Below are 14,490 nucleotides of genomic sequence, written 5' to 3' on the forward strand. Positions count from 1 at the left end.
AGATAACTGTGCACTATAGCTCAAAGGTTAAAAAAAAATATATATATATATATATATTATTTTATTTTGTGTTCACACCGATGGTTAGAATATTTTTTTCTTTTTCTTTCTCCTCCTTCCCCATTTCTACCTGTTGCTCCTCTCTCCCCTTAATCGGTCCTCACACTCTTCATTTCTTCCCGTTGCAAGGTTCAATTCCTCCACTCATCACCAACCCAAGTCCCTGCCCAGAGCCGACAACGCCGATTGATCTCTTCATTCTCTGCCCCTATCTCTCTGCTATCTCATTTTTCCTCTACTCTGTCTCTCAATCTTTCTCCGTCTCAAACACCAAGACCCATGATCGCCGGTGCTGGGTTTTGATTTTGTTGCCGTGATTGACAAAACGACGTTGTACGTTGTCACCATGACTGGGTTTTATGTTGATGGGTTCCATTTTTTTTTTTTTTTTTTTTTTGATGAATGGGTTTTGATTTTGTTGATGATTGATGAATGGGGTTTGTTGATGGTTGATGAATGGTGGCTCGGTTTCTTTGTTTTTGTGGTTGATGGTTTCGTGGGTTTCTCCGTCTCTATGTTGATGGTTGATTTGTGTGTTAGTTTTTGGCTAATTTGGATTTTTGGCAATGGTTGTGGGCGGTTGTGTTCTTTGAATCTTTTTGTGTCTATTCAAAATAGATATATTATTTTATTGTGATGTTTTATATTATTTTATTGTATTAAAAACTAAAATAAATTCACTGCTGTTAGATATTTTGTAAAATAAATAAGTAAAATAAATAAAATATTTTTTTGTAATGCTAAATAGTTAAAAATATAATTCTACTTCTATGGATGCTCTAAGAAGTACCAAAAACGAAGTTGAGCATCTCTTAATAAGCCTAAGCCCACAAAGACAAGATAAAAAAATAAAAAATAAAAAAACTTCCCCCCTCCTCAGTCCCCAAAAGAAAAGAAAAATAAATGCTCGTTATAGACTATAGTCCTCTTGCGTTCCCCAACCCTAAAGAGAATTAAATGCAGCAGCTGGAATACTCACCCACCCATCCTTCCCAAAAAAAAATCTCACCCCTAATTCCCCTCTTTTTTTCACCCTCACAAATGGCTAATAAATCTCTTCTTCCTCTTCCTTTCCTCTCCCAATGTCCACCTCCACTTACACCAGCATCACTCCCCCAACTACCACAAACTACCTCACCAACCTCGGCCTCGGCTACGCCATCGCCATCGCTCTCGGCTTCCTCGTACTACTCTCTGCTCTCCTCCTCTCCTCCTACCTCTGCTGCCGTGTCTCTCGCTCTCGCCGCTCTCAAAACCACCACAACAATAGCAACAACAACAACAACACCAACAACATCAACGAAGAAGGTATTATTGTCCCTCGCATAATCTTTGTCGCCGAGGATGAAGACGAAGACCAACGCGACGATGAAAACGCCGTCGTTGGGCTCGACCAGAATGTAATTAATTCGTACCCCAAGTTTCAGTACACTAGGAGTGTTGGCGGTAATAGTAATAACACGACGTGTTCGATCTGTTTGTGCGAGTACAAGGAAGCCGAGATGCTGAGGATGATGCCTGAGTGTCGCCACTACTTTCACTTGCTGTGCATCGATGCTTGGTTGAAGCTAAATGGGTCGTGCCCGGTTTGTCGAAACTCGCCGCTGCCAACGCCGCTGTCGACGCCGCTTTCTGAAGTCGTGCCGCTGTCGCAGTACGCCGCGGATCGGAGGCGGAGGAGGTGATGGATTTTAGGTTGCTTTCATTTGGGTGTTGGGTGGATTGGGGTTTTGTTTTGTTTTGTTTTGTTTTGTGTGTTATTGGACTTTGGATGGTTGTTTGTGGGGGGTAAATGTATATTTTTTGGGTAGGTAGGAGTATTGGGTTTTGATCAAAATTTCTGTTTCTTTTTTTTTTTTTTAATTTATTTATTAAATTGTTATGGTTTTCGGTTAAATTAGAGAGGGAAATGGAAAATTCATAAACTCGTGACTATCTTTAATCTAATGGAACAGTTGGGGTGTTAGTGCTTCGCATGGGTGTTTGAGTTCTGGAATTTAACCAAATTGCTTGGGTTGTAAACTTACAAGACATGTTTGATTCAGTATTAGTGATTGTCTGTGACAATTGCGGAGTATGGAGTTCCTGTTTGATTTTGAATTAGTGAGAATTGCGACAAATTGTTTGTTACATTAGTTCAGTGCATTACTATCCTTGAATGGAATGAAATTCTTACAATTTGTAAATTTTAAGTTTCTTTTTACTATTTGAACTTTCATCTGCTTTCATTGTGATTAATTCACTGGAAGTCGTTCATTTTGGGTTGTTATTCGGAAATCCTATTCTTTTTTTTCTTTTCTTCTTTTTTTAATTCCATTATGTTGGATTCACAATTACAACAGAATAGATATTGCTACTTTCTAGTTTCTACGCAAAATGGACACTGGGATATCTACTGGTCTTTGATGTAACAAGATACATGGAGGAGCGATTGGGTATTTCATATAATGATTTATTTTGTTAGTTTCTTGGTTTCAACTTTCAAGTATTTATTAATTATCATAATAAATTTCACAATATAATTTTTTTTTAATAATTTAATTATATATTGGAGAGTAGAGATTTGAACACCAATGGCATCACAATATATTAATAGGTATTTAGTTGATCAAAATCAAAAATCTCAAGAACATCCTCAAATAAATAAACTTCTAAATGCTTAAAAAAAAATTCATAATTCAATTGGTTGACAATATTTGGTGTTTCTGACGGAGATTAAATCTCTAAACTCGATTATGGATGTTGTAAGGACTGGGTTTGAGATCCTGGTCCAAAAAATGGATGGACTTAGGTCTAACAAGTCCAAAACAATGAATTTATAGAAAGTGAGTTGGAAAACTTGGCTAAAATGAGTTGAACAACCAATAAAGTAGGCTCCAATGATAAGAACACGAAGATATATTGATTTAAAGTAAAGAAAATCATCCTCAGCAAGGTCCAAGAAGATCAGTTCTTATATATTTCTCACAAGTTTGATTACAACTTTGGTTTTTGATTATTACAGTTTTTTTTTTTTTTCAATCCCCCTCGATCATTGCCCCCTTCTTCCTTTATACTTTCTTCTCCTTTCGTCCTTACCTTCCATGTGTAGACCAGACATTTGGTGTTGATTTTTGTCCCATCAACACCTTCCTAAAGTCTTTGTGTAGTAGCTGTAAGGTTGAAACCTCTATTCAGGTATCACTTCTACATTAATGTGGTTAGAGATTTTGCTGCAGAGCATTTAATGTGATGGTAGCAGCTTTCTCTTGAGATATTTCATGGCCTCCTTTTGTCTTATTCCTTCTGGATACTTATCCTCATCAGTGGGATCGTCTGGGACGTTGCTCTTGGTATCAAACCGTACCTTCTGACCTCGGCCTTGCTTGGCCAAGGGAGTATTCGTCCTCGGACTATCTTCTTAGTTAATCATGATCAGACTTCAATTATCCATTTACCAATATACTTTACAGATACGTACTTTTGGGCCTATAACCTCTACATATGTAACCAAGAAAAAAAAAAAGTTTAAGATTTTTTTTAATACAACTAGTTTACTAGCCGGATTGTATGGTAGCCTTGTGCCACAATTTTGTTTCTTGTTTCTTTTTTTTTTTTTTTCTTGAGGTACGGTTGCTTTGCTAATCTGCAAGCTACAGTTATTTTATAAGCTTATAGCCAAAAATAGCACTGGTCAAACTTTGTGTAGGATTATAGAATATACAATGATGTTTCTATTTTACCTTCCAACTAATAAGACTTTTCAAGCACCCCTTGGGGCGTGGCGTGTTGATAGGAGTTTTGGATTTAGTTACACCTGCAAGTCTAGGAGTTGTCGGATTCGAGTCATGCACTTTGCAAAAATAGCCTTTTGAAGTAGACTCAAGATCCTATTTAGACTAAGGATTGCCCTGCAGCTGTGTGACATATGAATATGGTGTATCAAACTCAAAATCAATTATCAATTAGTTAAACTAACCCCCAACATAACATTATGAATAATTTAGCCTTTTTGAAGTTTTGCAGAAATTCCAATGGTCTGTTTGGATTGAGAAAAAGGAAAAGAGGGTGGAGTAGAATAAAGTAAATTTGGCTCAAAATTAACCTATTTTTAACCAATTTTTAGCTAACATTATTCTGTTCCCCCTCTTTCTTCCTCCATTGAAACAGGTCGTTTGGTTGGTCCCCCACTAATAAAAAAACACTGTCAAAAGGAGGGAGGGGAGGTAGAGGTAGTATCTTCTTGTGTAATGTCTCTCTCATGCACGTGTATGAGTTAAAAGTCTCACCAGCTATACATATATACATGAGAGTTTTGTTTGTTTTTATGCTAGGACGGTAGGACCACGAGGATGAGGTACTATCTTTCTTTTAACGTCTATATATTAATTCAGTTTAACATAATATAAAAAGAAAGAACAGGGTGCATTGGAGTATGGTACACGGTGATGTAAAAATTATGAAGTATTGGATTGAAGGGGATGATGAGCTATCTTAAAAGTACTACAAAGTACTCACTTAAAAGTACTACAAAGTAGGCACTTCAAATAAACCACTCCAAGTGCTTGAAAAATTTCCTTAACAGGCACTTTAACTTATTTTTGCTACTATTCATAGGTTTTATTGCACTTTTTGATATTATTATAGATTTCACTGCACTTTTTAATACTATTCATGGGTTTCACTTTACTATTCAACTTATTTTTTAACATTTTTTCTACACTTTCAGTTAAAAAAAATTTAATTTCAATTAAATAAACTATTCTAAACGGACACTAAAACCAAAATAATATTACCAATAAGAAAGTACGTAAAACTCCAGACTCTGATCTGATCTAATCTGATCTCAATATGCTTCAGTCCCCATTTCTTCAGCAACAATTAAACTGCAAAACTTGGTCAATACTCAAGATCAACCCTTCCTACTCTTCTCTTCCAGCCAAAGCTTTTAGCTTCCAGTGTCAGGTACTTCTATTTGCCATTTTTCCAGGTACCATTCCTCCAATTCCCTCATCTTCAGATTTCAGTCCCAGGTAATTTCTATATGCCTTTTTGCCCATTTCTATGACTCTCAATCTGAATCCTGATTTTATAGTTTCATTGTTTATGATTTATTGGTGTAAAGATCATTTGAGTTTTTATAATTTGAACATGTTAAAGCATCTTCTTATTGAGTAAAATACAGTTGATGTGATGTGATACTCCACATCAATAAATTGCAAGTCACCTAATACAAGAATTTTGATAGATACAAGAATTAATTACTTATCATACTACTTTTTGAGCTTATGTCATTTCTAAATCTGAGATGAGAGTTTTAGAACAAATTCATGTGAATTTCATTATATTCATGATTTTCTAGAGTTATGACTGCCGCTGCTGTTCTTTCTTCTCAGAAGAACCCAAGAATTTTCAAATTCAATCCTGGAAGAACAACAATGCGAAAACCAAATGTTTTTACAAAGTTAGGAACATGCAGAGTGGCTCACAGGCCAATCTTTGTATTGGCTACCTTTATTATTCTTATCTCTGTTGCCAGTTTATCCAAATTCTACTCTCTCAGATCACTTCTTGTTACTAATACTTTCATCAACCACCTTAACCCTGAGAGCCATGATGGAAGTGGAAGTGAAGTTAGAATTACCATCCAAACTGTCATTCAAAAAATTCAACAGGAATTGATTATGATGAGAGATATGCCCACCGAATCATCCTCACCAGCATCTCTATTGAGACACACTGCATTTCTAGCTGATATCTTAAGGCTTATTGAGTCAGTACAGGCATCTTTGCCATTGAATGAAAAAACTTATAAGCAGAAGAGTGAAAACAGTAGTGCACATCCTCTAAAGCAACAATCCAATGAATTTTCTGATTATTTCTTCATTGAAGAGATTCGTAAGTACGTCAAGATGAAGCCCAACAGACTAGGAAAACAGAACTTCATGGGAGCAAATGGAACTTTCACTAGCATTGGTCATGCTTGTTTTGCTATGAAGAAAGAGCTCGAAGAATACATGAATTATGATATTGAAGAAATCTGCAATGATGATTGGAAACTAGCTCAAAAGCTCATGGTTCATGGCTGCGATCCATTACCAAGGAGAAGATGCTTCTCAAGAGCTCCACAACTATATTACAAGCCGTTCCCCATTAACGAGTCCATGTGGAAGCTCCCTGACAATAGAAATATTCGATGGAGTCAGTATCGATGCAAGAATTTCAATTGCTTGGCCAACAATTCCACTGGCAAAGGATTCTTCAAATGTGCTGATTGCTTCAACCTTTCATATCATGAAATGCCCAGATGGATTCAACAAGTAAATATAGTCCTGAATTCAAACCTGACTGCAGATTTCCTTATACCGGAAGTGCTTGGTATTAAGCCAGGGGAGATCAGAATTGGATTGGATTTCAGTGTTGGAACCGGGACTTTTGCGGCTAGGATGAGGGAGTTCAATGTAACAGTAGTCTCAGCAACTATCAATCTAGGGGCACCCTTCAATGAAATGATAGCTCTTCGAGGACTTGTCCCTCTCTACCTGACAATAAATCAACGGCTCCCATTCTTTGATAATACTCTAGATTTGATTCACACAACCAGATTTCTCGATGGTTGGATTGATTATGTGCTCCTAGACTTCATATTGTATGATTGGGATAGAGTTTTAAGGCCTGGGGGTTTGCTATGGGTTGACAGCTTTTTCTGTTTGAAAGAGGATTTGGATGATTATTTGAAAGCTTTCAAGATGCTAAGGTATAAGAAGCATAAATGGGTTGTCGTTCCAAAGCTAGATAAAGATGACAGAGAGGTGTTCTTTTCAGCTGTATTAGAGAAGCCGCCTCGGCCATTCTGATAATTACCTGTTGGAGTATTTTACATCCTATTTTGTCATGATAATTGTACAATTTTTCATTTATAGATCTCATAACCATAATTTTCATATACTTGAATGGTTTATGGTAGTAAGCATTTAAAACTCAAATTGTTTCGTGGATTTTAGTTAGCTTAGTAAAGCTTATTATTATCAAATAAGAGGACATGAGTTTGAATTTCGTCTACACAAAATAATTAATGTCTTAACATGATAATAAAAAACAATCATCATTTAGCGAATGTTATTGATTCAAGATCTTATTGTTTTTTTATTTTTTTTTAATTTATAGAAAAAACAAAACAAACAAACAAAAAAGTCAATGTTGTTTCAAATTTCAAAAGAGTTAGGGTTCGTTTGATAATGTTGTTCTAGTAACATTATTTGTATTTTTTTGGAAATACGTATGGATGAAAAATTGTGTAAAAATACGTGTAATGTTGTTTAAAAATTAAAAACATATATTTAAACACATGTACCAAACAGTCCTTGTCCTTTAAAAGCGAGGACGAACCAAATCACCAAAATCCTTTGTCCTAGTAGGGCCAGTACGGTGCTCTAGCCTGCCATCGGCCCAGCTAATTAAAAATTCCTCACCAATTATATTTTGGCCCAATTCCAATGACCTTCTGCTACAGAGGCCTTCCCTTAGGCCCCTTTTAAGGCCTCTATGGCCCCATCCAATTTTACCCTCATCTGCCTGAATTACTCATCTAATCGACTATACTTGCATGATGCCATTTAAAAATTGGGTTTAGAAACATGTACTTTTTTTCAACTGTCAACAAAAGTATTAGAATCCAAAGGGAGAGGGATCTCGTGGCATTTTCAGAGGTCTTGTGCTCTTTTTAAAATTTGCTTCCTAGTGATCTGTTTTAATGTGCTCTAGCCTAGCATGGGGCCTGTATGGAAAGTGATTTTAATTCCACCATCCATACTTTATATGTGCTTACCAACCATAGTCATCACTCATTACTTAAGGTCTTGGTATGTTGTGCATCTTGAACCTCAAAAAGGACAGTGTGATGATGGTTCAAACTTAGGGACTATTAATTTCTACTTCTTCTTTTTTTTTACAATTAATATTTGCATTAAAAGTCTCGTAATATAATAATATTATCTATTCTCCTTTATAAAGAGAATCAAGTTTCGAATCACAGGCCCTTTTAGATATACACCACAGTAAATTTCTTTAAAAAACCTCTCCCCTTTCCCTGTGTGTGTGTTAAAAATATTTAGTATTCTTAGAGAAAAAAAAAATCAAATCACCCTCCTCCATTATTATAATAGAGAGAGAGAGAGAGAGAGAGATTAATTGGCATATTTTGGATGTTTTCAATGAAGACATCAAATGTTCAAATCTTAACTCCCTCGTTGTAATCTTAGAATTATCAAGAGAGAGGGAGAGAAACGATTGATGCAGAGATAAACAAAATTTAGATACAATATCTTAAGTGTCATACAAATTTTCAAATTAAATGCTTCTTTTTCAAAGACAATTAAATTTAGTATAACCATGTGTTCAACTAAAAAAAATATTACAGCCATGTGTTTAAATTTAGTTGAGGAATGTAATGTTTCATACCTAAATTTTCTCTACATAATTTATTATCATCACACCCTCAGCGATTTTCTGTGAAGTATTTTTTATTTTTAAAAAAAAAAATACAAGAGATATTCCAATGCTTCCAAGTGAGTGAATGAGTTGGATTTTCTTCTGGGACCAAAGATTAAACAATCTACCAATTTTTATCTTTTCAAGTAATTAATTGACTAAAATTTATCACAAAGTTATACTCTAGTGATCGGTGCAAAACTGCAAATGCACAGTATCGTAGTTTTATAGTAAAGTGATGAGCAGAGTATCGTCCTCAGGGATTGGTAACTTACTTTTGACAAATACCAAAATTATGCTAATCTTGATTTTATCTAGAGAAGTCACTAAAGTTTTTGTAGTTGGAATTTAAAATAAAATCAAATTAAAGAAAATACGCAAAGGAAAAAGGAGATGTTGCTCAAAAATCAATTTGATGGGAAGAAAACTTCTAGGAAATCGATTTCACCTAATTCCTCACTATGCTTTACTCATCTAGCTAATTGAATTTAATTCTCTCTATTTGTTAGCAATCTCCAAACTCATCCAAAAGCCTCTTTCGACAGTCAATTGGAAACATTCTTGTTCATCATTTTACACAAGAGTATGCAATTTAATAAAACAAGAAAGCATTAAGACCAACGATTTTAATACTACATAGGGTCATACAAGTCTTTCAATCTCTATATTTACCTATGCTGAAATATTCAAGATCTATCCTTTAATTCTCTCTTTCGACAGCAAATCACAAGATTAAAATCATCTAATTAATGGCCAGTTAATTAGAAGCAATAAGCTTAGAATAAATCAGACAAACATGAAGCGAAATTGTTCAAATTAACATAGAAAAGCAAGCATAGTTCGGAACTAGATTACATCGTTTTCCTAGAATAAAGAAAATTTAGTTCATGCTAAAAATCAAATTCAACATAAACGAATTCACCATCATTTTTCTGAAAAGATTCGAAAGAAAAAGAATGCTCAATAGATCTCATTCAGCCTCTGTTCAGTTCAGCACCCCTTCTTCTTTTCTCCTTCTTTTCTTCTTGTTTCAGTGTCTTTTCTTTTTTTCTTTTTTTTTTCTCCTTCTGTTTTCAACGCACCCCTTTTGTTTCTTTTCTTCCTGCCTTTCTTTTCTTTTCAGTTCACGTGTGCCCTTTTTTTCAGCCCAAAACAATTCTCTCTTCAGCCCAAAAACATTTTTTTCAGCTCAGAACATTTTTGCTTCGGCCCAAAACCTTTTTCAGTTCAGCCCACACCACTGTTTCAGCCTTTTTTTTCTTTTTGTTGGTTCTGTTTTCAACGCACCTTTTCTTTTTGTTCAGCGCCTCCTTTTCTTCTTTCTTTTTCAGCGCCTCATTCTCTTTTTCTTGCCAACTTCCAAGGCCAAAAATATTCTCTTTAGATACTTCACATTTCTTTTATTTGAATAAATCTTTATTTTCTTCAAATCTGGAATAAAATTTAAATAACAAAAATCAAGTCTAAAATCAACAAAATAAATAAAATTAGACTAAAGTTTAAAGTTGAGAAGTGATAAATTACACTCAATTATGCAAGTCATCAAACACCCCCAAACTTAGAACTTTGTTTGTCCTCAAACAAAAAGAAAATAAAATAAAAGACAACTATAGACACTATTAGCTAGACCCCATAGAGTAATATCATCACTCACCAAGCCATGATCTGAATGTAGATTTCAACACTAGTAACTTACTCTTTTAACATCAAAGATGGCAGGAAAATCAATCAAAAATTTAGCAATTTGTCAAGCAAGAGTTAAGCATTTACTTCAACCTAAAGCTAAGTCCTTGAGTGTGTGTGAAATAGTCAATTTAACTCCAAACCACCAGCAAATTCAAATAACAGTAGAACAACTGAAATCAGAAGAATTCTCTCAAAACTTAACCCCAAATTCCAATTTTCAGAAATCCTCTCCACTAATGTAATCAAACACCAAAATTAGAGATCAAAAGGTCTTTAATCAAGGTTGTAATGACAGGCCACAGGGTGAGGGTTAAGAAAGAATTGGATATGGAAAATCAAAGCAAACTGGGAAAATACTTGGTAGAAAGAACAATAAAAAAGATATCCACAGAATTCACACCATAGCTCTTTCTCGACAATATGCTCATATGATGACAATATTACTGCTATACTCAAAAGTGGAGTGAATTTTTTTTTTTTTTTATATGAATTTGACACCTGTAGCCTTTTCAAATTTTCAACCACTTTAACCCTTTTCCGATTCTTGCCTTTCACTTTCTCTTTAAATGCAAATTTCCACCAAAGTATTTTCTCAAAATGTAAGGTAAATTCATTGTTTTTCAGGCTTAGAACGGGAATGGTTTATGTAGTTAAAAGAACAAATAAAGGCTTATGTAAAATAAGGCTCAAGGGGGTTGATTATGGAAATACACCATGAAATGATGGCGTGATAATCAGGACGGCTGGGAAAGCTCTTTTGGTTGTGACAAAAAATTGCCTAGATCCTTTCTCTAATATTTGGTATCAACTAGGATTTCGCCTCAAGGATCCATCAATGAATTCTAGAGCAAAGCAAGATTGAACTTCCCTGACCCAGTTAATTCAACTCCTTCTCTTTATAAGCAAAATGGAGTAAAGAAAAATTGACTATGTGCTCAATTATTTTCAAGGACAAAGATTTAATCAAAGTACCCACAAAACTCTGCCTGACATAATAGCAATTTTTTTGAAATTTTTTCTCAAAACCATCCTTAATCACAAATTTCAGAGTCATAGAGAACTCAATCATACTCAAATACATGCTTGATAAGAGAATCCAACAACTCAAGACTATAGGAGTTTACACCCCCAAACCCAAACCAAACAATGTCCTCATTGTAATTCAAAAGTGAGAAAGATTGAAGAAAGGAAAGGAACTTCCCTAGTTTTATTTTCAGCCACCTCTCTTTCAATTCAGCGACCTCCCTTCTCAGTTCTTTATTCCTGCAAAATAAACTAGCATCAAAATCCAAATTATTCAAATAAATAATAATAAAATAAAATAATGATAAGAATAAAAAAATAATAAAAGAATAAAAGAAAGTTTTATGGGCTGCCTCCCATAAGTGCTTGTTTTATAGTCTACAGCCAGACTTTTTCAATCTTCATCAATTAGGATCTCCAAGAGGAATAAATGCACAATTCCTCTCCACTTGTTCTCCATAATAGTGCTTCAATCTCTGTCCGTTAACTCTGAATATGTGCCCTGCCTTGTCCTTCAAGTCTATTGCTCCAAAAGATGAAACTCTGTCAATTGTATAAGGACCTATCCATCTTGATCTTAACTTGCCTGGGAAGAGTTTTAGTCGTGAATTGAAGAGTAAAACCTGCTATCCTAGAGCAAACTCACGCTTAAGAATTTGTTTGTCATGCCACTTTTTTCTCCGTTCTTTGTAGATCTTTGCATTTTCATAAGCATCGTTCCGGAACTCATCCATCTAAGATATAAACAAAGCCAAAAGATGGAGGAAAAGGACCCATAAAATCAATTCTCCAAACATCAAATAACTCAACCTCTAAGATATTTTTCAATGGTAGTTCCTAACGCCTTGAAACATTTCCCATATGTTGGCACCGATCACAAGTTTTCACAAAAGTAAAACCATCACGAAAAATAGAAGGCCAAAAGAAACCACTTTGAAGTAACTTAGCTGTTGTTCGTGTTACTCCAAAATGTCCTCCATATGATGAGGAATGGCAATGATGGAGAATGGCTTGCATCTCCTCTTCTGGCACACATCTTCGGATGATTTGATCAAGGCATCTTTTGAAAAGCAAAGGCTTATCCCAAAGATAATATTTCACATCATGCAAAAACTTCTTACGTTGGTGATAAGTAAGATCTGGTGGCAATACCTTACAAGCTAGGTAGTTTACAATATCAGCATACCAAGGAAGCTTGATCTTACATGCAAACAACTGCTCATCAGGGAATGCTTCTTGGATCACTAAATCTGGACTTACTTCCTCTTGCTCCAACCGAGAGAGATGGTCAACAACTAAATTTTCACTTCCTTTCTTATCTCGAACTTCCAAATCAAATTCTTGAAGAAGAAGGATCCAACGAATCAGCCTAGGCTTAGCATCCTTCTTGCCAAACAAATAACGAAGTGCTGCATGATCAGTGAACACTATCACCTTTGTACCAATGAGGTAAAACCGAAATTTGTCACAAGCAAACACCACAGCAAGCATCTCTTTCTCAGTTGTTGTATAATTCAATTGAGCTTCATTCAATGTCCGACTTGCATAGTATATGGCCCTAAACAGTTTGTCTCGCTTTTGTCCTAACACTGCTCCAATTGCAAAGTCACTTGCATCACACATGACTTCAAAAGGTTGACTCCAATCAGGTACAATCATGACTGGTGATGAAATCAGTTTCTCCTTGATTGCATTAAAGGCCTGCAAATAAACATCATCAAAGTCAAATGCAGAATTTTTTTCAAGAAGATTACATAAAGGTTTAGAGAGTTTAGAAAAATCCTTTATAAATCTTCTATAAAATCCCACATGTCCCAAAAAGCTTATGATTCCCTTCACATTCCTTGGAGGTGGTAGTTTTTCTGTGGTTGCAATTTTAGCTCGATCAACCTCAATTCCTTTAGATGACACTTTATGGCCAAGCACAATCCCTTCTTGAACCATGAAATGACACTTCTCCCAGTTTAGGACAAGATTTTTATCTTCACATCTCTGCAAAACAAGAGCTAAATTATGCAAACAATGATCAAAAGATGTACCATAAACTAAAAAGTCATCCATGAAAATTTCCATTATATCTTCCACCATATCAGAAAAGATAGCCATCATGTAACGTTGAAATGTTACTGGGGCATTGCATAATCCAAATGGCATCCTTCTAAAAGCAAATGTTCCGTAGGGGCATGTGAATGTATTTTTCTCCTGATCTTCAGGGGCTATGGCAATCTGGTTATACCCCGAATAACCATCTAAGAAGCAATAGTAGGAATACCCAGCCAATCAATCCAACAATTGATCAATGAAGGGAAGTGGAAAATGATCCTTCCTTGTTGCTTTGTTCAACTTGCGGTAATCCATACATACACGCCAACTCGTGACTGTTCTTGTAGGAATAAACTCATTGTTGTCATTTTTCACCACTGTCATTCCATCCTTTTTTGGTACAACCTGCACTGGACTTACCCATGAGCTATCTGAAATAGCATAAATAATTCCAGCATTGAGGAGCTTCAAAATTTCAGCTCTCACAACTTCCTACATTGCTGGATTTAATCTTCTTTGGGGTTCAATTGACGGTATGTAGTTCCTCCATTAAAATCTTGTGCATGCAAATGGACGGACTTATACCTTTTATGTCAGAGATAGTCCATCCCAAGGCTGTTCTATGCTCCCTTAACACACGTAGCAACTTTTCCTCTTCTTCGGGTGTAAGTGATGCCGCAACAATCACTGGAAAGGTGTAACTATCACCCAAGAATGCATAGCGAAGATGCTCAGGCAATTGCTTTAACTCTGGAGTTGTAGTTTGCTGCACTTTTTTTGTAGAGATTACAGAATCTGTTTTTGCTACCATCGATTCTAGCCTCTCCACTTCATTGCTCAATGATTTAACCTGTTGCAATGCTCCCAAGGCAAATACATAGTGGAGAAATTCTTCACTAACAAAAGGTAGATCAGATTCACAAACAGCAGAGTTATTAAAATCATGAGTATGAGATGAAGTGGTGGTACATCGTTCTAGGTGATCTGCTAGCACATCTTCTTGAAAGGCTTCTACTACACATTGCTCAATGACATCTACCCGAAAACAAGTGCTTGGATCTTCTGGAAATCTCATGGCTTGGTAGATGTTGAACATAACCTCTTCCTTGTTCACTCTCAATGTTAACTCACCCTTTTGAACATCAATCAAAGCCCTTCCCGTAGCCAAGAATGGTCGGCCAAGAATTAGTAGGACTTCTTGATCTTCCT

General features: G+C 35.5%; 2 protein-coding genes across 4 annotated transcripts; both read left to right on the forward strand.

Annotated features, from left to right (window-relative positions):
• Positions 1–951: 951 nt before the first annotated feature.
• Positions 952–2,195, forward strand: LOC115983169 (RING-H2 finger protein ATL68-like). The gene has a single exon (XM_031105804.1). It carries the CDS (start codon positions 1,143–1,145, stop codon positions 1,743–1,745), a length of 603 nt encoding a protein of 200 aa, XP_030961664.1. The 5' UTR covers positions 952–1,142; the 3' UTR covers positions 1,746–2,195.
• A 2,660-nt stretch (positions 2,196–4,855) lies between these two features.
• On the forward strand, positions 4,856–7,004 carry LOC115983168. 3 transcript variants are annotated; one of them, XM_031105802.1, is made up of 2 exons: positions 4,856–5,072; positions 5,436–7,004. In XM_031105802.1, the coding sequence occupies exon 2, from the start codon at positions 5,478–5,480 to the stop codon at positions 6,894–6,896; it is 1,419 nt and encodes a 472-aa protein (XP_030961662.1). In that variant the 5' UTR covers positions 4,856–5,072; positions 5,436–5,477; the 3' UTR covers positions 6,897–7,004. The 3 variants fall into 3 exon arrangements, with proteins under 3 accessions (XP_030961662.1, XP_030961663.1, XP_030961660.1); XM_031105803.1 differs by having other exon boundaries at positions 5,439–7,004; XM_031105800.1 differs by having other exon boundaries at positions 4,856–7,004.
• Positions 7,005–14,490: the final 7,486 nt, after the last annotated feature.

Source organism: Quercus lobata, chromosome 4, assembly GCF_001633185.2.
Source record: "Quercus lobata isolate SW786 chromosome 4, ValleyOak3.0 Primary Assembly, whole genome shotgun sequence".
Taxonomy (NCBI): Eukaryota; Viridiplantae; Streptophyta; class Magnoliopsida; order Fagales; family Fagaceae; genus Quercus; species Quercus lobata.

Coding starts and splice junctions, on each gene's coding strand:
- LOC115983168 (XM_031105800.1), top strand. CDS start 5,406: ATGACTGCCGCTGCTGTTCTTTCTTCTCAGAAGAACCCAAGAATTTTC.
- LOC115983169 (XM_031105804.1), top strand. CDS start 1,143: ATGTCCACCTCCACTTACACCAGCATCACTCCCCCAACTACCACAAAC.